Source organism: Pongo abelii, chromosome 1 (genome assembly GCF_028885655.2).
Source record: "Pongo abelii isolate AG06213 chromosome 1, NHGRI_mPonAbe1-v2.0_pri, whole genome shotgun sequence".
NCBI lineage: Eukaryota > Metazoa > Chordata > Mammalia > Primates > Hominidae > Pongo > Pongo abelii.
The window spans coordinates 83083268-83110745 of NC_071985.2; the positions used below are offsets into that span (position 1 = coordinate 83083268).

Genomic DNA, 27478 nt, shown 5'->3' on the forward strand with positions numbered 1-27478 from the left:
TTATTGATGAGAAAACTGAGGCTCAGACAAGTTGACACAGCTGGTAAGAAGTAGGGCTGAGGTTCAGGGCCAGGCAATTCATTATGCTGTGGGGTGGAGTTAGGTGGACCAAGGCCCATGTGTTTGTCCTCATCGCAGTCTTGGAGGAGAAGCTGGTTGCCAGGGCCAAGGTGGCCAAAGTGGCTCTAGCTGTGGCTGGAGGTGCAAGAACAGCCCTGGGCATTCCCTCAGTGGTCCTGTGGGCAGTAAGTGGGTATGTCTGTCCATGTCCTTTACTTTTCCCTTCCACTGCCTACTTTCTTTCCAGTCAGGGTGACCGTCGATGCCATCTCTGTGGAAACTCCGCAGGACGTTCTTCGGGCTTCGCAGGGAAAGAGTGTCACCCTACCCTGCACCTACCACACTTCCATCTCCAATCGAGAGGGACTTATTCAATGGGATAAGCTTCTCCTCACTCATACGGTAAGGATACTTTACAAGTTCAGGCATCATGGGAATGATGATCACCTGACCAGGACCACTTAGAAGGCAAGCACTATGAAGTCTTTCCATAAATGATAGAATAAATACTAGCACCCAGGCTGGAGTGGGTGGGGACGGAGCAGTGAATGTTGGACTCATGGAGGGCCAGAGTATGTCTGGGGCCAGACATACTCATGGACTCATGGAGGGCCAGAGTATGTCAGCTTTATTTTGAAAATGTCACCTGCCCCTAAAATATCTTTCTGGTGGCCAATCTCAAATGACCTAAATTGTATCATGCAAATCAGTCACTCCTTTTGATTAGCATAGCCCTTGCTCTGAGGCCAAATTTTATGGGTTTTTTTCCTGTTTGGATTCTTTCGGGAAGTGTGGATGAGTTTTTTTTTTCTATTTCTATTTTTAAATAGATAATATAATCTCATGGTTTGAAAATCAAAACCTCATAAAAAGTGTGCATTGAGAAGGCTCATTCCCATCCCTGCTTCTCCTGTCTCACCCACCCTCTTCCCACACCCTCATCCTCTATCCCCCACTTTCCTCCACCCCCAGGCAGGGCATATACAAGCATGGATATATGTTTTTATAGATGTATTTGCATATATGGATATGTATATTTACATATACTACACACATACTGTTTTGCATTCGACTCTTAATACATCTTGGGCTCTTTGTGTATATGAGTATATTTATCTATCTCATTTTTCAACATTTGCATAAGGCATTTCAATTTATGAAGGTACTATATGTACCATGAATGGACATTTGGTTTGTTTCTTGTATTTTGCTGCTACAAATAATGCTGCATAAATATAAATACCCTTATATGTACCTCTCTCTATATATACATATATATAATAAATTATTAAAACTCTGGGTCAAAGGGTATGTGAATTAAACATTTTGATAAATAACATCAAATTGTTCTCATTAAATGTCTCCCAATCTTTATTTTCACCACCAACAGTGAGGACACCTATTTCTCCAACACAGAGCATTCTCAAACTGTTTGCTATTTGCCAGTCTGATAAGCGAAAAAGCATCTCATTCATCATCAAATTAACATTTCTTTAATTATAAGAAGTAGAGCATCTATTCGTAAGTTTAAAAGTGAGGTCTCCTTTTAAAATGCAAACGTGCCTGGCAGAGATAAGCATTAGGTCCCTGATCACTTAGAGTGGAAAGACTTAGCTTTTTCCCTAACAGGAAAGAAGGGGTGGCCTAGAACACTCAAGGCCTCAAGCGGCAGGACGGATGGGGAAAGAGAGCAAGTCTTGGTCAGACGCACCAAGGGACCATGATGGGCCATAGCCACCTGTCCCGACTGCTCCCAGAGTCCCAGGGTAAAATCCCAGAGAGGGGAGCTGCTGCCTTTAGCTTGTAGGAGTGAAAGGGCACCTTCTCTTGCCATCATACTTATTTAGCAGGCCAGACAGGAGGTCTCTGCCTGACAGTTTTCTGGGTATTAAGGTAGATACTAAAGTTATTTTATTGACTGCTGGGTCCCTTACTTCCAGAAGGATTTCAGGCAATTGCCTTGAGACCCTGCAAGAGTATAGAGAAAGGGATTTAAATAAGGCCCCTCAAGAAGATTATTGTGATAGGTCCTAGCAGGTCTTCTAGCCCGGGGGAGATCCAGGGAGGGAGGCTTAGGATATCTTTGACGGGAGGAGGGTTAGTGGGCGGAGGGTCCTGGGCAGAGCCAGTCAGGGTCAGAAAAGAGCAGAACTGGGAAGGACCGGTATCCATGGACTGATCCACAGCCCGAGGGACCTTTGCATCTCCCATCTTGTTTCTCCCTAACTTGTCACCCAAGCTTCCTGAAAGAGCTGTCTGCCTCAACCAGGTCTGTTGCCTGTGGTTGGGTAGATTGCACCCTGCACAAGGGTATGTGCTTCATTAGCCAAGCCATGTATCCCAGCACAGGCTGTAGAGCCCCTTATTCTAATGTTGCACAAAGTGCACTGCACACACAGGTGTCAGACTTGACATTGGGTCTCCACATTCTCCCTGTCCATCATGGTCTCGCTTCTCTACCTAATGCTCTACAGAAATCAACAGCAACCTCTTTTTTTGCTCAATTCAGTACACTTCATTCAGTCATCTTATTTCATCTCTCATTAGCATTTCACACTGGCAGCCACTTTCCAAACTTGGAGTCTTCTTGTCTTGACTTTACTTTCTGGCAGTCTTGTCTTGGCTTTTCCTCTTAGCTCTCTGACCTCTCCTTGACTCTTCGAATGAAGTAACTTGGAGACTTGCCATTTCTCTACTTATTTATCCCGAGTGGCTTCATCTAGCCCATGTCTCAGTGAACATCGACATGTCGTTGGCTCCCAAACCTTCATCCCCAGTTGCACTAAACTGACCTGTCTGGCTCTTACTGACTCCTCCACCTAGAAGGATCTCCCACTGACACTCCAGACACCCCACACGTAAAGAGAACACATTGTTTATTCATAAAACATTCCCTTCCTTTGTGTTTCCTCTCTTGGAAATGACATCACCAAATATCCAAGCCAAAAAACTCTTACCTTGGAGGTCTGCTGTTCCCTAACTCTGTCCATCGGATCTTCTCCTGGCTTCATGGTCTCATTGGTGTCCCGCCTTTCATACTCCTCAAATTCATTTCATTCTTTCCATCTGCATTGCCACAACCTTATCTGAGGACCCATCATTTTTTACCTGAATTGTTAAACTGATTTCTTAACCAGTCCCTTTTCTCCTTCCAAGTCACTTTCCATCCCGTGTTGAGAGCTGACTTCCTAAATACATGGCTCTCTAGCGCTTCAGGGTAAATGCAAACTGTTTAGTCCCATATACACGGTGTCTGAGACCTGGCATTGTAGAATCTCTGGACTTCAGGCTCTGGAGCCAGAATGCCTGGTTTGAACCTCAGCCCTGTCATTTACTTAAACATCATGTGAACTTGGGGGAGGCCTTTAACTTCTTGGTGCCTTGGCTTCCTCATTTGTAAAATGAGTATAATCATATATCTACTTCAGGGGTGTTGTGAAGATTCCATGAGATAATACATACCAAGTGCATAGACTGGTACCTAGCACATAGCATACACTCAATAAATAGCAGCTATGATCTTTATTGCTACCTGCCCAAGCTCACCCTCTCACCAGTCCCTCACTCACACACTTACCTGCATTCATACTGAATGACTGGGGTTGACATGTTGCTTCCCACATCTAATTCTTTCTCTGTGGTTCTTCCTTTGCCTGAAATGCCCAACACCTTTATCCTACTCCAACACTTACTCTCCCAATACCCCCAGCCCTTTGTCTGGCTAATTCTTAGTTGTTTTTAGGATTCAAGGCAACTGTCACCTCTCCTAGGAAGCCTCCCCTGACTTCCCAGTCTGGAAGTGATACTTTCTTCTGGGGTCCTAGAGATAATCACAAGATGTTGTAAGGTTTGGTTGTCTATCACTTCCATCACTCTTTGGGTGCAGAATTCGTGAATTATCATCTTTGAATGTCAGACACCTAGTAGATGCTCAGTTATAATAATGGCTAGCACTTCTAGAAATTTAACATGTTACACAATGCCCTAACTGCTTTGTGTATATTACTACTTTAATTCTCACTACAGTCCTGTGAGGCAGGTGTTATTGTCATCATCTCCATTTTGTAGAAGAGTTAACAGAGTCACAGGTGGAGCATTTTGCTCAAGGTCATACAATTAGTACATGGCAGAATGGGGATTTGAATTGAAGCAGTCTGGCTTGAAAGTCTGTGATTTAGCCATTACCACATACAATTTGATAAACGATGAGTCTATCAATCAGTACATTCCAAAGGCAAGAGTCAAGAAAATAAAGTGGGTTTGGCAACCAAGGCTGGCTGCCCTGCATGATGCCTGGTACATGGAAGGTGCTCAGTAAATACTGGTAGACTGAATGAGTGAGGATAGGCTATGGAGAAAATGGAATGGATAAGAGAGATGCCGGAGATTACCAGAGCTGAAAGTGCTGGGATCCCAGATGGACCCATTTACCCACATGTGTACTGCGGTATGAACTACCTAACTTCTTTCAATATTTTCATTTTAAAAATAAATTTAAAAAATATATATATATATAATAAAAGAAATCCACAAATGGGTAGCACATATGCAAGCTATTTGTTCTGAGGAGTTGGCAGGTCTGTGCTTCTGGGCCCTGGAAACTGGGGGATGAGGGTAGTCAGGGCAGGCTGGAAGCACCAGGCAAGGGCATTTGGGTGAAGACCTAGTGTCATTTCTTCTCTCTCCAGGAAAGGGTGTTCATCTGGCAGTTTTCAAACAAAAACTACGTCTATGGTGACCTTTATAAGAATCGTGTCAGCATATCCAGCAATGTTGAGCAGTCCGATGCCTCCATCACCATTGATCAGCTGACCATGGCTGACAACGGCACCTACGAGTGTTCTGTCTCGCTGATGTCAGACCTGGAGGGCACCACCAAGTCACGTGTCCGCCTCTTGGTCCTCGGTGAGTGTCTTCATGTCTTTCAGGAGTTGTAGGAAGAGGGTGGGCTGGTGGCAGCACAGGGAGAAGAGCCCAGGTGTTGAGACGAAGCCAGAGGCAGCAACAAGGCGCTAAGACTCCTCACCTCGTCCAGGCTGTCTTCAGCAGAGGGACCGTTCCTCCCTTTGGAACTAAACACTATTTTGAATTCTCCGCCAATGGCCAACAGTTCTCAAGGACAGAGAAGGCCGATTTGGAGTGGTCCCTTGCTCTGTCAGTGTCCTTTCCTCCACACCAGCTCCTCTTTTTCATACCATACTTATTACAAAGATAAAGGAAAATCTTAAATCCTATTGCAAAGACTCATTGTGCCTTAATTGGGTGCTCAGAGGGCCACATCATGATTCTCTTATATCTTTCCCTGCCGTAACTTTGGCTACCCAGCAGAAATTCTTCATGCTACTATCTGCTCACCCCCATCCCTCAACAGATACTCCATCAATCAGGTTCTACTCCCTTTGAAATGTGTCCCAAGATAATATTTTTTTCATAGGAATGACTTATTATTGGAATTTATAGTTTGGGAAGGATCTGAAAGATCATCTACTTTAATATCCTCATTTTGTAGATGAGTCCCAGAGAAAGGAAGGAACTGACTCAAAGTCAAATCGTTATTGGAAAATATCTGTTATTTAATGAGCACTTAGTCTATGTCCAATATAAGAAATAGCACCACTGCTGGGAGGTAGCAATGCTTTAAACCAAAACAAAGATCTTTTTTCCTTCTTCCTTTTACATATTTGATTGCATTTTATTTTTAATTAATATGTTTAATTTAAATTAAATTATTTAAAAATTTAATTTAATTAACAATTAAGATATTTTTATTGTATAAGGTGGTTGCCTGACGTTTTGAAAGCACTATAGTGAGTCCAACTATACAACTATGCAAACTAGCATTGTATAAAGAATAACTAAGGTCTCCTTTCACCCTACCCCCTAGAGAGGTAGCCAATGGCAACACAGGTAGGTATTCCATATTTTCCTCATGCCCTTTCAACACACACACACTCTTGCATACTTTTCTCTTTTCCTTTATTTCCTTTAAAAAAATGGAATCACATTATAAAGATCACTCTGCGTTTTTTCTTTCTAACCTTGTTTCATGCACTTTTCGGATCTACCGATTAACAGCATACATTCCATCACACGGAGGTACCATGATTTATTCAAGTGTTCCATACTGATGAATATTCAGGCTGTTAACATTTTTTTGTGTGAACAATACTACAATAGACATCCTATACACACAAGTACATATGTATGTTAGGGGTTCCTTAAACATGTCTCATTTCCTTTGGGCAATGGAAGTATTAATGCACACTCCCCCGAAAATCTCCACATAAGCATTATATAAATGCTGATCCCTCTTCCTTCCAACCAGGGCCAGAAGGATACAAATTTAATCTGAGATTATGGAACTCGGTGAAACCAATGTTTTACTTTTTTAAAAAAAGAAGGTCGGGTGCGGTAGCTCACGCCTGTAATCCCAGCACTTTAGGAGGCCGAGGCGGAGACCAGCCTGAGCAACATAGCCAGACCTCCTCTCTACAAAAATATAAAAATAAAAAAATTGAGGTGAAAGACCTCTTGAGTTGGGGAGGTCGAGGCTGCAATGAGCCGTGATCGAGCCGCTGCTCTCCCACCTGGGTGACAGAGACCGGCCTCAAAACAAACAAGCGAGCAAGCAAACAAACAAACAAAAAACATAGAGAAAAGAAAGAGCCTATTTTTTAAGGCACTCTAAGAAACAAGTTTAAATTATATACATATAAACATATATAAACATAAATAAAAACATATATAAACATTCACACACACGTTTTCTTTCCTAATGGCTTTGCAGCTAGGCTATTTTAAGGCAGCCGGCCCACTGGGGCTGGATGACCTCAGTAAACCGAGGCGAGCATGAAGCTCCCAGCCCGGCAGCCCCTCAGCCCGCGCCTCGGGGCAGCACGCGTGGTCTCAGTCTCGGTCTCAGCTGGGAAAACTGGGTCTCCGGGGCCGGGGACCCGGTGCTCCGGCCTCTGGCGCCCCCTGACGTCTGTAGCGGGAGTCGCAGGCTTCGGAGAGGCCTTGGCACCCGACTGGTTCTGTTTCCCCTCCCTCCCTATCACTGCTCCTCCAGTGAATATTCAGGTAACATCTGCATTCTGCTGGGGAGGTAAGACTGATAATACACCGAGTCCCTCGGAGGTCTCACGGGCCCCACATGTGTGGAAGGACGATCTGATCTGTTAAGGATCTGTTTGATCGGAGGTCCTACCTGTTTTTGACGGTGGAAGGCTGAGGAGAGAGACCTTAGTGAGGGATCTGGACAGGGTGAGAGCAGGGGTTCCTGGGTGAGGCCAGAGGGTTTAGGGGCTGAGAACTGACACATTCCGCCCAAAGACTGATCTCTTTGGGAGTGGCTGGTCACGTCTTTGCCATTGTCTGTACCTCTGCCTCTGGAGAGAATTAAGGATTTGCTTTCAGCAGTTTTCCCTTAGAAAATGGTGGTTTCAGCAAAGCTATAACAGTTTTTGGATGCATTCAGATGCCTTTGCATGCTCTATAGATGCCAGTAGGCCTCAGTTACTTTTCTTCCCTTTTCGTCTTCTATCCCAAAGAAACCTGGTTGTAGAAAGGCTCTACTGTCAGTCATGCACACTTGGTGTGACTTTGGGGACACCTGGGACTCCTCAGGTGGGATTGGTGTTTTGCCCGCTCTCCAGTTGTGGAATAAAGCCTTTGCTTCCTATTCAAGGCATTCCTGGGAAAAGGCTGAATGGTTTGGATGCGTGGAGAGGGATGCTCCCGTACCTCTGAAAAGCTCAAGAGATAAAGCTTGGCTCAGCAAGCCCATCCTAGGGGTCCTCTGGGAAGTGGTGTTCACCTTCTCTTGTTCCCCGGGGACCTGCTTGTTGGCTGCTGGTAAGAGTGGTCCTTAGGCTGCAGACTCCTCCTCCCCACACTGCTCCAGTCCCAGGGTCTGGTGCAGGATAGATGAGGCCTGGCCTTGAACTTTGGACCTCTTATGTTTAGGAACCATCCAAGGGAAAGTGACAATCAGGGAGGGCCTCTAATTTCCCTCATGCTCGCCCTGCACCTGGCCAGCCCTCACTATGGCAGCAGGAGATGTTGGGCACACCCAACAATAGCCTGGCTCTTTCCAAGAGGAAATACTGTGGCTGCTGGGCTAGAGGGGAGTGGTGTGTGTGGAAGGATTTCTCTCAGCAGCTGCCGGGTGGGGCCGAGATCAGAATGCACTCCTGATGCTCAGCGACCATGCACCTGGATTATAGAATGGGCAGCACTGTTTATTGGGCAAGCAAGCCATCCAAGGGGATGTGAAAAGAAAGACGCAGAGGAGACAGGCTTGCCACCTAGGGATTCCAGGAGCAACCCTCTCCGCTGTGTGTCCTCCCCTTCTCACCTCCAAGGACACGACCTGAAGTCTCAAGCATGCTTCATGCTGCTTCTTGCCTCTGAGCCTTTGCACATGCTGTTCGCTCTGCCTGGAGTACCATCACCTCTTTCTCTGACCGCCACTCCCGCCTCCACCACTGACCTTGTTTACTATCATGCTTCCTTCAGGTCACAGCTGATCTTGGGATTGGGGCTGTGTTTAGGCCTTATCTGCCCCAGCAGCCTTGCCTCCTGCCTGGTCATTGTTCAGCTACTTGTCTTTTGCCCCCACTAGATTCCTTGACCCACTCACTTTGTCCTCCAAGTGCCCAGCACTGTCAGACACACAGTAGGCACCCAGTGAGGTTTGTAGAATGAACCCAGCTCCACAATGGTATCTTGACAATGCTGAGTGAAAGGCACGGGCTTAAGCTTCCCAGAAATCCAGGGAATCGGGTTGGGGTTGTGAGATGAGGGTGGCTGCCGTTCTGGGTAACCTCCAGTCTATGGGCTTCCCTCTCCTTACCTCTGTGCCCTCTGCCTGCTCGAGTCCCATCAGTCCTCATCCTTCATCCTGCACATAACTTTACTGCTGCCTGTGGGTCCGCCCATCATCCCGTGCTTATGGCAACTGCACGTTATCTGCAAAGCACAGGAGGAGGATGGTGCTGAACCCAGAAAGAACATTACTAAGAAGTTAAGAGTGGAAGGTCTTCAGAGATCACTTAGTCCAGGGGTAGGCAAACTAGGACCAAATCCAGCCCACAGACTGTTTTTACATTTCTAACATACTATTTAAAGAGAAAAAGTAGCAGCAACAAAGACAATATGTAGTCTGCAAAGCCTAAATATTGCCACCTGGCCCTTTACATAACAGGTTTGTTGTCCACTAATTTTATAGAATGGAACACTGAGGTCGAGGGGAATTGAGGATTTTCCCAAAATGGCACAGAGGAATTAGTGGCAGAAGGAGCTCATATGGGCTGGTGGAGAGTGCACAGGATCTGGAGTTAGAAGAGCTGAGTTCTAGTCCCAGCTCTGCCAGTACCCATGAGCAAGTGTCCTCTCTGGGCCTCAATGTCCCCATCTTTCTTTCTTTCTTTTTTTTCTTATTTATTTATTTATTATTATTATTATTATACTTTAGGTTTTATGGTACATGTGCGCAATGTGCAGGTTAGTTACATATGTATACATGTGCCATGCTGGTGCGCTGCACCCACTAACTCGTCATCTAGCATTAGGTATATCTCCCAATGCTATCCCTCCCCCCTCCCCCCACCCCACAACAGTCCCCGAAGTGTGATGTTCCCCTTCCTGTGTCCATGTGTTCTCATTGTTCAGTTCCCACCTATGAGTGAGAATATGCGGTGTTTGGTTTTTTGTTCTTGCGATAGTTTACTGAGAATGATGACTTCCAGTTTCATCCATGTCCCTACAAAGGACATGAACTCATCATTTTTTATGGCTGCATAGTATTCCATGGTGTATATGTGCCACATTTTCTTAATCCAGTCTATCATTGTTGGACATTTGGGTTGGTTCCAAGTCTTTGCTATTGTGAATAATGCCGCAATAAACATACGTGTGCATGTGTCTTTATAGCAGCATGATTTATAGTCCTTTGGGTATATACCCAGTAATGGGATGGCTGGGTCAAATGGAATTTCTAGTTCTAGATCCCTGAGGAATCGCCACACTGACTTCCACAAGGATTGAACTAGTTTACAGTCCCAACAGTGTAAAAGTGTTCCTATTTCTCCACATCCTCTCCAGCACCTGTTGTTTCCTGACTTTTTAATGATTGCCATTCTAACTGGTGTGAGATGGTATCTCATTGTGGTTTTGATTTGCATTTCTCTGATGGCCAGTGATGGTGAGCGTTTTTTCATGTGTTTTTTGGCTGCATAAATGTCTTCTTTTGAGAAGTGTCTGTTCATGTCCTTCGCCCACTTTTTGATGGGGTTGTTTGTTTTTTTCTTGTAAATTTGTTGGAGTTCATTGTAGATTCTGGATATTAGCCCTTTGTCAGATGAGTAGGTTGCGAAAATTTTCTCCCATTTTGTAGGTCACCTGTTCACTCTGATGGTAGTTTCTTTTGCTGTGCAGAAGCTCTTGAGTTTAATTAGATCCCATTTGTCAATTTTGGCTTTTGTTGCCATTGCTTTTGGTGTTTTCGACATGAAGTCCTTGCCCATGCCTATGTCCTGAATGGTAATGCCTAGGTTTTCTTCTAGGGTTTTTATGGTTTTAGGTCTAACGTTTAAGTCTTTAATCCATCTTGAATTGATTTTTGTATAAGGTGTAAGGAAAGGATCCAGTTTCAGCTTTCTACATAGGGCTAGCCAGTTTTCCCAGCACCATTTATTAAATAGGGAATCCTTTCCCCATTTCTTGTTTTTCTCAGGTTTGTCAAAGATCAGATAGTTGTAGATATGTGGCATTATTTCTGATGGCTCTATTCTGTTCCATTGATCTATATCTCTGTTTTGGTACCAGTACCATGCTGTTTTGGTTACTGTAGCCTTGTAGTATAGTTTGAAGTCAGGTAGTGTGATGCCTCCACCTTTGTTCTTTTGGCTTAGGATTGACTTGGTGATGCGGGCTCTTTTTTGGTTTCATATGAACTTTAAAGTAGTTTTTTCCAATTCTGTGAAGAAAGTCATTGGTAGCTTGATGGGGATGGCATTGAATCTGTAAATCACCTTGGGCAGTATGGCCATTTTCATGATATTGATTCTTCCTACCCATGAGCATGGAATGTTCTTCCATTTGTTTGTATCCTCTTTTATTTCCTTGAGCAGTGGTTTGTAGTTCTCCTTGAAGAGGTCCTTCACATCCCTTGTAAGTTGGATTCCTAGGTATTTTATTCTCTTTGAAGCAATTGTGAATGGGAGTTCACTCATGATTTGGCTCTCTGTTTGTCTGTTATTGGTGTATAAGAATGCTTGTGATTTTTGTACATTGATTTTGTATCCTGAGACTTTGCTGAAGTTGCTTATCAGCTTAAGGAGATTTTGGGCTGAGACAATGGGGTTTTCTAGGTATACAATCATGTCGTCTGCAAACAGGGACAATTTGACTTCCTCTTTTCCTAATTGAATACCCTTGATTTCCTTCTCCTGCCTAATTGCCCTGGCCAGAACTTCCAACACTATGTTGAATAGAAGTGGTAAGAGAGGGCATCCCTGTCTTGTGCCAGTTTTCAAAGGGAATGCTTCCAGTTTTTGCCCATTCAGTATGATATTGGCTGTGGGTTTGTCATAGATAGCTCTTATTATTTTGAGATATGTCCCATCAATACCTAATTTATTGAGAGTTTTTAGCATGAAGGGTTGTTGAATTTTGTCAAAGGCCTTTTCTGCATCTATTGAGATAATCATGTGGTTTTTGTCTTTGGTTCTGTTTATATGCTGGATTACATTTATTGATTTGCGTATATCGAACCAGCCTTGCAACCCAGGGATGAAGCCCACTTGATCATGGTGGGTAAGCTTTTTGATGTGCTGCTGGATTCTCTTTGCCAGTATTTTATTGAGGATTTTTGCATCAATGTTCATCAAGGATATTGGTCTAAAATTCTTTTTTTTGGTTGTGTCTCTGCCTGGCTTTGGTATCAGGATGATGCTGGCCTCATAAAATGAGTTAGGGAGGATTCCCTCTTTTTCTGTTGATTGGAATAGTTTCAGAAGGAATGGTATTAGTTCCTCCTTGTACCTCTGGTACAATTCGGCTGTGAACCCATCTGGTCCTGGACTTTTTTTGGTTGGTAAGCTACTGATTATTGCCACAATTTCAGCTCCTGTTATTGGTCTATTCAGAGATTCAACTTCTTCCTGGTTTAGTCTTGGGAGAGTGTATGTGTTGAGGAATTTATCCATTTCTTCTAGATTTTCTAGTTTATTTGCGTAGAGGTGTTTATAGTATTCTCTGATGGTAGTTTGTATTTCTGTGGGATCAGTGGTGATATCCCGTTTATCATTTTTTATTGCATCTATTTGATTCTTCTCTCTTTTTTTCTTTATTAATCTTGCTAGCAGTCTATCAATTTTGTTGATCCTTTCAAAAAACCAGCTCCTGGATTCATTTATTTTTTGAAGGGTTTTTTGTGTCTCTATTTCCTTCAGTTCTGCTCTGATTTTAGTTATTTCTTGCCTTCTGCTACCTTTTGAATGTGTTTGCTCTTGCTTTTCTAGTTCTTTTAATTGTGATGTTAGGGTGTCAATTTTGGATCTTTCCTGCTTTCTCTTATGGGCATTTAGTGCTATAAATTTCCCTCTACACACTGCTTTGAATGCATCCCAGAGATTCTGGTATGTTGTGTCTTGGTTCTCGTTGGTTTCAAAGAACATCTTTATTTCTGCCTTCATTTCGTTATGTACCCAGTAGTCATTCAGGAGCAGGTTGTTCAGTTTCCATGTAGTTGAGCGGTTTTGAGTGAGTTTCTTAATCCTGAGTTCTAGCTTGATTGCACTGTGATCTGAGAGATAGTTTGTTATAATTTCTGTTCTTTTACATTTACTGAGGAGAGCTTTACTTCCAACTATGTGGTCAATTTTGGAATAGGTGTGGTGTGGTGCTGAAAAAAATGTATATTCTGTTGATTTGGGGTGGAGAGTTCTGTAGATGTCTATTAGGTCCACTTGGTGCAGAGCTGAGTTCAATTCCTGGGTATCCTTGTTGACTTTCTGTCTCGTTGATCTGTCTAATGTTGACAGTGGGGTGTTAAAGTCTCCCATTATTAATGTGTGGGAGTCTAAGTCTCTTTGTAGGTCACTCAGGACTTGCTTTATGAATCTGGGTGCTCCTGTATTGGGTGCATATATATTTAGGATAGTTAGCTCTTCTTGTTGAATTAATCCCTTTACCATTATGTAATGGCCTTCTTTGTCTCTTTTGATCTTTGTTGGTTTAAAGTCTGTTTTATCAGAGACTAGGATTGCAACCCCTGCCTTTTTTTGTTGGTAGATCTTCCTCCATCCTTTTATTTTGAGCCTATGTGTGTCTCTGCACGTGAGATGGGTTTCCTGAATACAGCACACTGATGGGTCTTGAGTCTTTATCCAATTTGCCAGTCTGTGTCTTTTAATTGGAGCATTTAGTCCATTTACATTTAAAGTTAATATTGTTATGTGTGAATTTGATTCTGTCATTATGATGTTAGCTGGTTATTTTGCTCATTAGTTGATGCAGTCTCTTCCGAGTCTCGATGGTCTTTACATTTTGGCATGATTTTGCAGTGGCTGGTACCGGTTGTGCCTTTCCATGTTTAGCTTCCTTCAGGAGCTCTTTTAGGGCAGGCCTGGTGGTGACAAAATCTCTCAGCATTTGCTTGTCTGTAAAGTATTTTATTTCTCCTTCACTTATGAAGATTAGTTTGGCTGGATATGAAATTCTGGGTTGAAAATTCTTTTCTTTAAGAATGTTGAATATTGGCCCCCACTCTCTTCTGGCTTGTAGGGTTTCTGCTGAGAGATCCACTGTTAGTCTGATGGGCTTCCCTTTGAGGGTAACCCGACCTTTCCCTCTGGCTGCCCTTAACATTTTTTCCTTCATTTCAACTTTGGTGAATCTGACAATTATGTGTCTTGGAGTTGCTCTTCTCCAGGAGTATCTTTGTGGCGTTCTCTGTATTTCCTGAATCTGAATGTTGGCCTGCCTTGCTAGATTGGGGAAATTCTCCTGGATAATATCCTGCAGAGTGTTTTCCAACTTGGTTCCATTCTCCCCGTCACTTTCAGGTACACCAATCAGACGTAGATTTGGTCTTTTCACATAGTCCCACATTTCTTGGAGGCTTTGCTCGTTTCTTTTTATTCTTTTTTCTCTAAACTTCCCTTCTCGCTTCATTTCATTCATTTCATCTTCCAGGGCTGATACCCTTTCTTCCATTTGATCGCATCGGCTCCTGAGGCTTCTGCATTCTTCACGTAGTTCTCGAGCCTTGGTTTTCAGCTCCATCAGCTCCTTTAAGCACTTCTCTGTATTGGTTATTCTAGTTATACATTCTTCTAAATTTTTTTCAAAGTTTTCAACTTCTTTGCCTTTGGTTTGAATATCCTCCCGTAGCTCGGAGTAATTTGATCGTCTGAAGCCTTCTTCTCTCAGTTCGTCAAAGTCATTCTCCGTCCAGCTTTGTTCCGTTGCTGGTGAGGAACTGCGTTCCTTTGGAGGAGGAGAGGCACTCTGCTTTTTAGAGTTTCCAGTTTTTCTGCTCTGTTTTTTCCCCATCTTTGTGGCTTTATCTACTTTTGGTCTTTGATGATGGTGATGTACAGATGGGTTTTTGGAGTGGATGTCCTTTCTGTTAGTTTTCCTTCTAACAGACAGGACCCTCAGCTGTAGGTCTGTTGGAGTACCCGGCCGGCCGTGTGAGGTGTCAGTCTGCCCCTGCTGGGGAGTGCCTCCTGGTTAGGCTGCTCGGAGGTCAGGGGTCAGGGACCCACTTGAGGAGGCAGTCTGCCAGTTCTCAGATCTCCAGCTGCGTGCTGGGAGAACCACTGCTCTCCTCAAAGCTGTCAGACAGGGACATTTAAGTCTGCAGAGGTTACTGCTGTCTTTTTGTTTGTCTGTGCCCTGCCCCCAGAGGTGGAGCCTACAGAGGCAGGCAGGCCTCCTTGAGCTGTGGTGGGCTCCACCCAGTTCAAGCTTCCAGGCTGCTTTGTTTACCTAAGCGAGCCTGGGCAATGGCGGGCGCCCCTCCCCCAGCCTCGCTGCCGCCTTGCTGTTTGATCTCAGACTGCTGTGCTAGCAATCAGCGAGACTCCGTGGGCGTAGGACCCTCTGTGCCAGGTGCGGGCTATAATCTCCTGGTGCACCATTTCCTAAGCCCGTCGGAAAAGCACAGTATTCGGGTGGGAGTGGCCCAATTTTCCAGGTGCCGTCTGTCACCCCTGGAAAGGGAACTCCCTGACCCCTTGCACTTCCCGAGTGAGGCAATGCCTCACCCCCTGCTTCGGCTGGCGCACGGTGCGCTCACCCACTGACCTGCGCCCACTGTCTGGCACTCCCTAGTGAGATGAACACGGTACCTCAGATGGAAATGCAGAAATCACCCGTCTTCTGTGTCGCTCACGCTGGGAGCTGTAGACCAGAGCTGTTCCTATTCGGCCATCTTGGCTCCTCTTATTTCTTTTTTTTCTTTTCTTTTTTTTTTTTTTGAGACACAGTTTTTTTCTTGTTGCCCAAGCTGGAGTGCTATGGCACGATCTCAGCTCACTGCAACCTCCGCCTCCCAGATTCAAGCAATTCTCCTGCTTCAGCCTCCGGAGTAACTGGGATTCTAGGTGCGTGCCACCATGGCCAGCTAACTTTTTGTATTTTTAGTAGAGATGGGGTTTCACCATGTTGACCAGGCTGGTCTCGAACTCCTGACCTCAGGTGATCCACCTACCTCAGCCTCCCAAAGTTCTGGTATTACAGGCGTGAGCCACCTTGCCTGGCCGAAACGTCCCCATCTTTCTAACGGCCATGTTCCGCTATCTTAAAAATCCCATGACTGTAAACTAGAGCACACATGAAACCATGCCTTGGAAAGCTACTGCAGGCCCACAATGCTTCCCAGCATATGTACCGCTCCTTTGTGATGGTGACAGACCACTGAGGGCATATTGGGGTGAATTGGTTTTACAGCATTCTATCTCACTACTCAACTATGGAGTTTTCTGCCTGTGAACAAACAAGGCAGTATGTGTGCATGTGGTGGGGGAGGAGTGGGTGGCTGTCACCAAGCCCCACCTGCCACATGCCTTCTCTTTGGTCTCTCCTCTATATAGTGCCACCCTCCCAACCAGAATGCGTCATCGAGGGAGAGACCATAATTGGGAACAACATCCAGCTGACCTGCCAATCAAAGGAGGGCTCACCAACCCCTCAGTACAGCTGGAAGAGGTACAACATCCTGAATCAGGAGCAGCCCCTGACCCAGCCAGGTAAGGGGGCAGTAGGGAAGGCGGGCGCCCCACGTCAAAGTGCAGCACATGCAGCTGATTGGCTAGGGGCTGCAACTCGGGTTGACCGATCAAATCCCCCTGAAGGCCGCTTGCTTCCCTACCCCATCCCTATCCCCATATCCCCACCTCTCTAAGCACTGGTTTCTTGTTTTTAGACAGAGTCTCGCAGGTGGTCCAGGCTGGAGTGCAGTTGGCACGATCTCGGCTCACTGCAACCTCCTCCTCCCAGGTTCAAGTGATTCTTCTGCCTCAGCCTCCCAAGTAGCTAGGATTACAGGTGCCCACCACTATTTTTAGTAGAGACGGGGTTTCACCATGTTGGCCAGGCTGGTCTTGAACTCCTGACCTCAGGTGATCCACCCGCCTCAGCCTCCCAAAGTGCTGGGATTACAGGCGTGAGCCACCGCGCCCGGCCAGCACTGGTTTCTTATAATAATACCTACCTCATAGGTTCCGGCAAGAAACAAAAATGATTCATGTAAAGCGCGTAGCGGAAGCCGTGGTAAATGTTAACTTGTTTTCTTTGTTCCTCATTCCTCAGTTCTCTTGGATGAACGTGCCCTGATAAGCACTCTGTGCAAAAGCATGGGTAGGATTTTAATTTGATTGTGTCCTGAAGTATACATTTGAGACCCCAAGTCTAACTCGGGAGCTCCACCCAAAAGTGGGGAATTTAACTTTCCCATTCCTTATCCAGGCCGGTCCATCTCAGCCGTCATGGACCCCCACTGCCCCAGACACACCACCCTCTTATGGCTCCACACAACTACAGCACTATGTTGCTGTAAGGGTCCCACCTTCTTAGGGGAGGCGATGGTGGATTCAGCTATAGTTGCCAGGAGACCAGTTTTGTACTGGGCAGCTTGGTATTGGACCTTTCAGTCAGGAAACTAACTGAAAAAAAAAAAAAAGAAAGAAAGAGCTACATAAAAGTCCTACCGTCCCTTCCACACCCGGACCCAACGGGTGTGGAAATACCCTGGTGGAGTTCCAGGGCCCCTAGTGCCCACCCCTGCTCCTGAGGATCAAGAAAGACAAGGCTTGCTGGGTGCCGTGGCTCATGCCTGTAATCCCAGCACTTTGGGAGGCTGAGGCAGGAGGATCACTTGAGGCTAGGAGTTCAAGACCAGCCTGGGCAATATTGTGAGACCCCTGTCTCCGCAAAAAGTTTTTAAAAAATTAGCTGGGCATGGCAGGACTCACCCTTTAGTCCCAGCTACTCAGAAGGCTGAGGTGGGAGGATTGCTTGAGCTCTGGAAGTCGAGGCTGCAGTGAGCCATGATCACACCACTGCACTCCAGCCTTGGTAACAGAGTGAGACCCTGCCATAAAATAAAATAAATAAAATAAAATAAAATAAAATAAAATAAAAATAAAATAAAATAAAATATAAAAAAAAAATAAAAAAATAAAATATTTTTTAAAAAGAAAGACAAGGCCTGAAAGGTGTCCATCAGATTTAGCTTCTGGGAGGTCTTTCAGTTCAGTGTAGGTGGAAAAGGAGGCCAGAGGTGGAAAGCAAAGCCAGCAGGGCACACAGCTCTTCTGAGAAGATGAGGTGCCCGGGGGTGGGGGTGAGGACCGGGGGGAAGAATATCTCGTGTCCTGGATAAGCCCAGCCGGATGGATGCACACATTGGGGGTGCACTCAATCCAGGAAGAGCTTTATCACTCGTTTGGGGGCAAATCGACTTCTTAAAAAAGTTAGTAGACACTTTGGGAGGCTGAGGCAGGTGGATCATGAGATCAAGACCATCCTGGCTAAGACGGTGAAACCCCGTCTCTACTAAAAATACAAAAAATTAGCCGGGCATGGTGGCGGGCGCCTGTAGTCCTAGCTACTCAGAAGGCTGAGGTAGGAGAATGGCGTGAACCTGGGAGGCGGAGCTTGCAGTGAGCCGAGATCGCGCCACCGCACTCCAGCCTGCAGCCTGGGCAACAGAGCGAGACTCCATCTCAAAAAAAAAAAAAAAAAAGTTAGTAGAATCCACTCGAACTGACTTAAAATAGGTCAATGTAATGTAGGTTTTCAACAAGCTTCCAGTTGTGTTTACATATTTCTCGTTGGCAACTTTTTATCGAATATGTCTGGAATTTTTGTTGAAACCACCTGGCAGCTCTCCTGGGGCTCTGTGACCTCCTCTCTCAGGCCTATGAATAGTCTAGTGACTCCAGCCACGGTCATGGTAGGTGTGCTGTGGACACTGGTAGTGTCTGATCTTCTTTCCAGCAAAGTGTGTATAGGGAGACCCAAAGCTGAAGGTTACAGGTGGCAAATGCTGTAATAGCTTTATACCCAGTGGTGATGTAACACAGAAGATGCATAAGAAGATCAAAGAAGGTTTCTCCAAGGAGTGGGTATTGGAGTCGACAGTGGTTAAGAGCATGCCATGGGCTTGACTTCTGGCTCGGACACTTGTTAGCTGTATGACCTTGGCAAGTGACTCAGCTTCTTTGTGCCTTAGGTTCTATGTCTGTGAAATGGGTACAATGCTAGTATTTACTTCATAGGGTTGTGAAGATTAAATAAAAGTAGATGTAAAGCACCGAGACCAGTGCCTGGTAGGTAGTAAGCACTCATTTAATGCTAAGTATTATTAGCTGTTATTTGAGTTGGGTCCTGAAGGATGAGGAGGCTTGGCATGGAGAACAGGAAGGAATCATGACTGTCTAGTGTGGCTAAGGGGTAGGGTGCATGTGTAGGTGTAGGAATGGTGGGAGATACTCTTGTTAAGAAACACAGTGATGAGAAATCATGAGGAGCCTGTGCGTCACGCTAGGGAGGTTAGTCTTCGCCCTGTAAGCCACGGGTACCTTCTGAGGAGCCTCACAAAGGGACAGCCCAGCTGCAGTTCTCTCCAGCCTCCACAGGGAGACTCCTCTGGTTGTTAGAAGCCAAAACTTAGTTCTTTCATTATCCAAAAGGGAGAATCCTGAAGACAGGAAAGGAGGTGAAAAGAGAATTGCTTCTATAATTTGTGAAAGCTTTAATTTGTGAAAGCTTTATCCTGTCTCTAGTTAAGATTTGCTGGGTCGGAATGGGGACCTGGGGGTGACAGAAAAGAATACGGTTAATGTCCATAACAACACGCCCTGGCATCTGGAGACATTGTGGGCTGAGGGCGGAGTTCTCAAAGCCTTTGTTTCCACTCTGCTTCGCAGAGCCTTGGGGAATCTGCCAATTCTGGCCAGGTGCAGTGGCTCATGCCTGTAATCCCAGCACTTTGAGAAGCTGAGGCAGGTGGATCACTTGAGTACAGGAGTACTCAAGATCGAGACCAGCCTGGGCAACATGGTGAAACCCTGTCTCTACCAAAAATACAAAAATTAGCCTGGCATGGTGGTGTATGCCTGTAGTCCCAGCTACTTGGGAGGCTGAGGTGGGAAGAACCTTGGGCCTGGAAGGCAGAGGTTGCAGTGAGCCAAGATGGTGCCACTGCAGCCTGGGCACTAGAGCCAGATCTTGTCTTAAAAAAACAAAACAAACAAACAATAAATAAAAAGAGAGAGAATCTGCTAATTCTTCTTCCTCTGTGGGTCAGCCCAAATTATTTCTGGCTTTTAAAACATTTCAGTCTACCATGGACAATTTGGAGAGGAGGGTACCTCTGCCCTCCTACATCTGAAGACAATTTCCAACATTAGAGATTCGTTCCTTTGACTAAACCCTCAGTGGAAACAAGCTAGCAGTGAAAAGAACAGGGAATCCAGAATCAGGAAACAAGAAGTCCTGACTTCTCCACTTTGGAGCTGTGAGTCACTCACAGCCTCTCTGACCCTTAGTACTGCCCTTTGAAAAAAACTGGGATTCCCCAAAAGCTGTGAAGAGGATGAGAGGAGATCCCATGTGTAATAGCTCTGAACAGACTTTGTAAGCTGTGTCCCAGGAAGCTGAGTTTCATGCACTGAAGAAACAGGAATTTGGATATCAAGGAAGTGGGGGAGGGGGTAGTTCTGGGGCCTGGAGCACTTAAGGGGAGGAGGTTGTGAAGGGTGGGGACCAGTCCAAGGAGGATCGTGAGGGCCCTGTGTGAGAGAGAGGTGGCAGCAGGGGCTTGTCGACAAGCTACGGGATTGGGTAGGGGTTGGGGGGATGTGGAAACGTTAGATCTTGTCAACGTGACATTAGCGTCTTGGTGAGACCGGAGGTTCTCTTGAGGGGAATCTCTCCACAGCTGGAGCAGAGGAAGGCGGGAAGCGTATGACCGTCCTGTGCATTCCCCTTTCTGACCACAAGGTGTCGCCACTGCAGCGGAAACAGTTTTCTCCGGATATCAGAAATTACTAGTCCCTTTCCGAAGGAAAAGGGGCTTGGGAGCCCCAACTCGGAATCAAGGAAGGTCCTGTGGCACCAGACCTGCGCTGGTTCATCCCAGCAGCTTCCAGTGCACACCGTTTGCATCAGGGAACTGAGGGAGGATAGCGCTGACTCATTGGACTGGGAAACCCCATGTTCCCCACCGTAAACAAGGCCTAGAGCTCAAAGCTGGACTCTGACAACTAAAAAAGTCCTGACTGTCTGCAATGTGCTGCCTACACTAAACCCAGAGTCCAAGCTTCACACTCTTAAGTGGTGGGAATCTGTTACGAGCTCTAGACCTCCTAAGCATGTCCAGGGCCATAGAGCATTTCCTAAAGTGTGTTCCTTCAGGATGCCTCTTAAAAATAATAAATCCAATTCATTTAGCAAATGAGAGCATGAATACCACACCCCGCTGTCAGAAGTTCCCAGTGCTCAACAGCATTGTAGGAGCTCTGACAGTGCTGCCCTTAGAAAGATTACTTAAACCTAACTCAGTGATTCCTAAACTTGCTTTTTTAGGGACTCCTTCTCCATGCCGCATATTAATATCACATGTAAACAATGTTCCAGAAAACATACTGAGGCGTAGAATTCTAGGATAGAAGGGGGCACATTTTATGAAGAATGAGCATCCAAAGAGTAGTGTCCTGGGGTTCAAGGGAAGAATTTGAAGAAACTACAAGTGAAAAGACTGAAAGAAAATAGCACCAAATCAAAGTGTTATTTATAGGTGATGGAATTATGAATGATTTTTATTTGTTTTCTCTTCTTTAAAGAGGCTTTCCTTAGCCCTTTGGATGAGATTAAAACCCCTTGCCATAAGCTCAGATAGTATCTCCATCTTGAACTGTAACCACCATTGTTTCATGTCTGTCTTCTTTGGGAGACTGGAAACACCAAGAAGACAGGGACCCTCTTCATCTCGTTTATAGCTGTGATCAGCAGCTAAAGATTTTCTGTATTGAATTGAATTGAAATAATAGTTTTATATCATTTATAAATTATTATAAGGAGCATACATTGCTTTTATCATACAAAATTTTATTTTTATATATATTTTTTTCGAGATGGAATCTCACCTTGTTGCCCAGGCTGGAGTGCAGTGGTGCGATCTCAGCTCACTGTAACCTCCACCACCCAGGTTCAAGCGATTCTTTTGCCTCAGCCTCCCAAGTACCTGGGACTAGAGGCACACACCACCATGCCTGGCTAATTTTTATATTTTTAGTAGAGACGGGGTTTCACTGTGTTGGTCAGGCTGGTCTCGAACTCCTGACCCAAGTGATCTGCCCGCCTTGGCCTCCCAAAGTGCTGGGATTACAGGCATGAGCCGCTGCACCCGGCCACACATTTTTAAAAGAAAATTATCAATGGCTCCAGGGAGTTCTAGACCTGAAACAGGATTTTTGTTCCTGTTTTATAATTTCTTAATTTTGTGACCTTGAGCAGTTCACTTAACTTCTTTAAGCCTCCAGTTAACTCCATGAATTGGAGATTGAAATATTGAGGATTGCTGGAAGGATGAGAGAACATCACATTTGAGGATGTGTACTGAGCAGCACATCCAGAGAAGGAAAATCTTGAGATGCAATCTTGCAAGAAGGTGACGGTGGGGCGGAGAGAGGACTGCTCCCCTGGTTTTGCCCCTAGCACCAAGTGGCAAGAGACAAAGCTGGTATGATTGACAGGGCCAGATCTGTGACCTGAAGCTTGGACTTGTTACTGAGGATTACCTCTAGTGGTTGCTGGGCAGCCCCTGAAATGTCTGAACAGAGCCGTGACAGGATCCTATTTACAATTTAGAGCGTCTCTTAGGGATGGCGTGTAACCACCTGGTGGCAGCAGGGATCAGGCAAGGCTGGCTCTGCAGCAAAATTAGAGGAAGTAGGTCTCCAGCTCCTCTCAAAATAGCAGTTATAACAAAGCATCTTGCATGGCAGGACATATACATATGCCCAAGCACAAAGCTCTTGCTTTCAAGATGAAGAAATTCATAGGATGATAGATTGAGGGGAAAGGTCTTCCATGAGACATTCTAGCCCGTTCTCTTTGATTCAGGAGGATCAGGTGTTTTCACTCCTACTTTCCAGAGGAAGCCTACAGCTCAAAGAAGTTAAATGGCTTGCTCAAGTGGCGGCAGATGCAGAGGAAGAGTCTAGAGAGTCTGCCTCCGTCCCACCCCAACAGCACACACATTCACCACCCCCCATACCACCCACACTACACATGCAACACACACCACACATCACACACCACACACATTACACACACCACACACCACACATCACACACTGCACACCACACATCACACACCGCACACCACACACACTACACACGCCACCACACACACACCACACACCACACACATCACACACCACACACTACACACGCCACACACTACACACGCCACACACACCACACACATTACACACCACACACACCACATGCAACACACACTACACACACCACACACACCACACACCACACCACACACACCACACACCACACACCACACACATTACACACCACACACACCACATGCAACACACACTACACACACCACACACACACCACACACATCACACACCACACACACTACACACGCTGCCACATACACACCACACCACATGCACCACACACTACACATGCCACACACACACCACACACCACACTCGCCATATGCACCGTACACACTACACACACCACACACATCACACTCGCCACACACACCACACATACTACACACACCACACACATCACACTCGCCACACACACCACACATACTACACACACCACACACATCACACACTCATCACACACACCACATGCATCACACACATTACACACACCATACACACACCCCTCACATACTATACACTACACACAACACACACACTGCCCCCCATACCATACACATATACCACTCAGACACCCCAGAACACCATACACCACACACACGCCATACACACACCACACACACCACATACATCACACACGACACACACACTACACACACCACACACATCACACACTCATCATACCACACACACTACACACACCACACACATCACACACTCACCACACACACTACACACACCACATACCACACACATCACACACCACACACCAGACACATCACACACTCACCATACCACACACACTACACACACCATACACCACACACATCACATACCACACACCACACACACTACACATGCTGCCACACACACACACACCATACCACATGCACCACACACTACACATGCCACACACACACAACATACACTCACATGTACCACACAACTACACACACCACACACACCCCCCATACTACATGCACTACACACACCACACACATCACACACCACATGCACCACATGCTACATGCACCACACGCTACACACACCACACACATCACATACTCACCACACACACCATACACACTACACACGCCACCACACATACACCACACACCAGACACACCACACGCACCACACACTACACATGCCACACACACACCACACACATCACACATGCACCATACACACCATACACACTACATACACCACACACATCACACACTCACAACAGGCACCACACATATTACACACACCACACACACCACACACCACACACATCACACACCACACACACCACACACACCACATGTATCACACACACTACACACACCATACACACACCCCTCACATACTATACACTACACACAACACACACACTGCCCCCCATACCACACACATATTCTACCCAGGCACCCCCAAAACACCATATGCCACACACACGCCATACACACACCACACACACCACACACACCACACACACCACATATACCACACACTACACACACACACCACACTACACACTCTACACATACACATTACACACACCACACACACTCACTGCCCCCCACACCACACACATATACCTCCCACACTTTACACACATTCACATACCACACACACACCACACACCACAAATACACATTCACCACCCCCATACCACACACACCCCAGAAACACACACACACCACACACTAAACACACACAGCACACACACTCCTTATACACACACCACACACTACATGCACACACACCACTCTCATAGTGCACAGCACACCATACGCCACCCAGTCACCACATACACATCTCATATCACACACATTCCTTATGCCACATACACACACCACACATCACACTCCCATCACACACACTATACACACATACCACACATATGCCACACACACCACATACCATACACACACTACTGTCACAGAGCACAGCACACACACGCTGCACATCACTGACACACCACACACCACACACACTGACACACCACACAACACACAGACACACACACACACACACCCCACACACCTCTCTCATGGCAGAAATCCAGAGATCAGAGTTTTTGATTTCCAAAGGCTTCTTTCATATGAGTCTAAACTAAGAGATTTGGTTTCTGAAGATCATAAAAGTAATATCTTCTGATTAGAAAGCATTTTCATGTAATACATAATGTGTATTATGTTTCCTGAGCACTTACTACATATCAGGCATTCTGTTGCGGGCTTATATTTATTATTAGTACCTCATTTTATGCTTGCAAGTACCCTGTGAGGCAGGTACTATTATTTCTGATTTTAGATGAGGAAATGGAGGTTGAATGAAGCTGAGTTACTTGCTAAAGACAAATTAATAAGTGGCAGAGCCAGGTGTCAAACCCAGGGTGCCTGACTGAATTCTGAGCACTTCACATTGTGGGCCCTGCCTGGTTTAAGCGTTCTGCAGCCCTGGAGGTGGAGATGGGGCTCTGGCCTGGAGAAGCTCAGTGGCAGAGGTTGTGCTTCCCTAGGAGTCCAGACCTCCCATTCCTGGCTGTCTCCACTCCACTGTGGTGCCTCTCTTCACCCTGACTCTCCCTCCCCTGCAGCGTCGGGCCAGCCTGTCTCCCTGAAGAATATCTCCACAGACACATCGGGTTACTACATCTGTATCTCCAGCAATGAGGCGGGGACCCAGTTCTGCAACATGACGGTGGCCGTCAGATCTCGTAAGAGCAGCCTGGGGAGGGAGAGCTGACAAAGGCCACAGGATAACTGGTGGGGGTCCAGAGAGTCAGCTGAGACCACCGTGAGGAGGAATAGGGGAGCCTCTCTAGGGCCACGCACCTGCAGGTTAGCTGTGGTGACCTAGGCAGGATGACTCTGTCCTAGGCTCCCCTTACTCTGAGGCCAGTCCAGTTCCACTGGTGTTTGGAAGTGGATCCTAGGACTGACTTCTAGGACTCAGAGGCTTTGTCAGTCCCACTTGCCTAGGAGCCACTCGGTGGGCATGGAGGAAGTGTCCAGGGCAGCCGCCGCAGAGTCTGGACCACGTCCTTCTGGGGTGAGACACCAAATCTAGCTTAATGAGCTGGCCGGGCTGACACCTGAGGACTTTTGCAGAGCCACGGTAGCCCGGAGAGTGTTAAGATGTGAAGTGGTCCATATGTCTCTGTCTGCACCTCCATCCTGAAGAATATTCCTGGGCCATGGCTGGTCACATTCCTCCAAGACCATGCCTTTCATGGAGTGTTACCAGAAGCTGGTAGCTGCTGCTCCCTGGCTGGAAGGAGTCCCCGAGCTAGCTTAGAAGCTTGGCAAGTGCAGCTGCTCTGTCCTCTTGCAGCCTCCATGAACGTGGCCCTGTATGTGGGCATCGCGGTGGGCATGGTTGCAGCCCTCATTATCATTGGCATCATCATCTACTGCTGCTGCTGCCGAGGGAAGGACGACAACACCGAAGACAAGGAGGATGCAAGGCCGTGAGTGTCTGGGCTGGTAGCCTGTTGGAAGGGTCTGGGGAGATTGGAAATATGCATCCCAATTCCTCACAGCCTCTTCTACTTGCAGCACCCCTTGGGGTATATCATTCCCATTTTGTGCTGACGAAACAATGACCTGTCCAAGCCATAAAATGTGCATTGCAGCCCCAGGACCTGCCTCCCAGTCCTGTGGTTTTCCAGTCTGGGAGCTCAGGGCTGGGCCTCCTGTGGCATGACTAGAGCCAAGTGTGGCCTGGAGCCCCTGTCGCGGGGCCAGTTCCTCTTGGGCTGGTAAAGCCAGCCTGTTCCTGTAATCCCCTCAGCTCATGTGTGGAACAAGTCTGTGGCACCTTTACTCTCAGCCCAGCCTTTCAGCCCAGTGTCCTCTGCAGCTGGTGGGTGGGGAGGAGGTCTGGAGGCTGCTCTTCCTGTAATGCTTATGAAGCCCAGCTCCCTTGAGGGTCCACCTGAGAGCAAATCCTTCCCCTCTGTCCCCCGCTGCCCTGCAGGAACCGGGCAGCCTATGAGGAGCCACCAGAGCAGCTAAGAGAACTTTCCAGAGAGAGGGAGGAGGAGGATGACTACAGGCAAGAAGAGCAGAGGAGCACTGGGCGTGAATCCCCGGACCACCTCGACCAGTGACAGGCCAGCAGCAGAGGGCGGCGGAGGAAGGGTTAGGGGTTCGTTCTCCCGCTTCCTGGCCTCCCTTCTCCTTTCTAAGCCCTGTTCTCCTGTCCCTCCATCCTAGACATTGATGGGGACATTTCTTCCCCAGTGTCAGCTGTGGGGAACATGGCTGGCCTGGTAAGGGGGTCCCTGTGCTGATCCTGCTGACCTCACTATCCTGTGAAGTAACCCCTCCCGGCTGTGACACCTGGTGCAGGGCCTGGCCCTCACTCAAGACCAGGCTGCAGCCTCCACTTCCCTCGTAGTTGGCAAGAGCTCCTGGAAGCACAGCGCTGAGCATGGGGCGCTCCCACTCAGAACTCTCCAGGGAGGCAATGCCAGCCTTGGA

At 46.5% G+C, this 27478-nt stretch overlaps 1 protein-coding gene across 1 annotated transcript; it reads left to right on the forward strand.

Moving 5' to 3' along the window:
* The first annotated feature begins 255 nt into the window (after positions 1 to 255).
* GPA33 (glycoprotein A33) lies at positions 256 to 27191 on the forward strand. Its single transcript, XM_024252317.2, has 6 exons — positions 256 to 462; positions 4749 to 4965; positions 16164 to 16319; positions 25591 to 25710; positions 26328 to 26463; positions 26973 to 27191. Exons 1-6 carry the CDS (start codon positions 256 to 258, stop codon positions 27103 to 27105), a joined length of 969 nt encoding a protein of 322 aa, XP_024108085.2. The 3' UTR covers positions 27106 to 27191.
* Positions 27192 to 27478: the final 287 nt, after the last annotated feature.

What these genes read in the sequence shown, in the direction of transcription:
- GPA33 (XM_024252317.2), top strand. Translation starts at nt 256, where the DNA reads ATGTCTGTCCATGTCCTTTACTTTTCCCTTCCACTGCCTACTTTCTTT. An exon ending in AGCTTCTCCTCACTCATACG is followed by an intron (nt 463 to 4,748) that starts GTAAGGATACTT and finishes TTCTCTCTCCAG; the next exon opens with GAAAGGGTGTTCATCTGGCA. An exon ending in GACAAGGAGGATGCAAGGCC is followed by an intron (nt 26,464 to 26,972) that starts GTGAGTGTCTGG and finishes GCTGCCCTGCAG; the next exon opens with GAACCGGGCAGCCTATGAGG.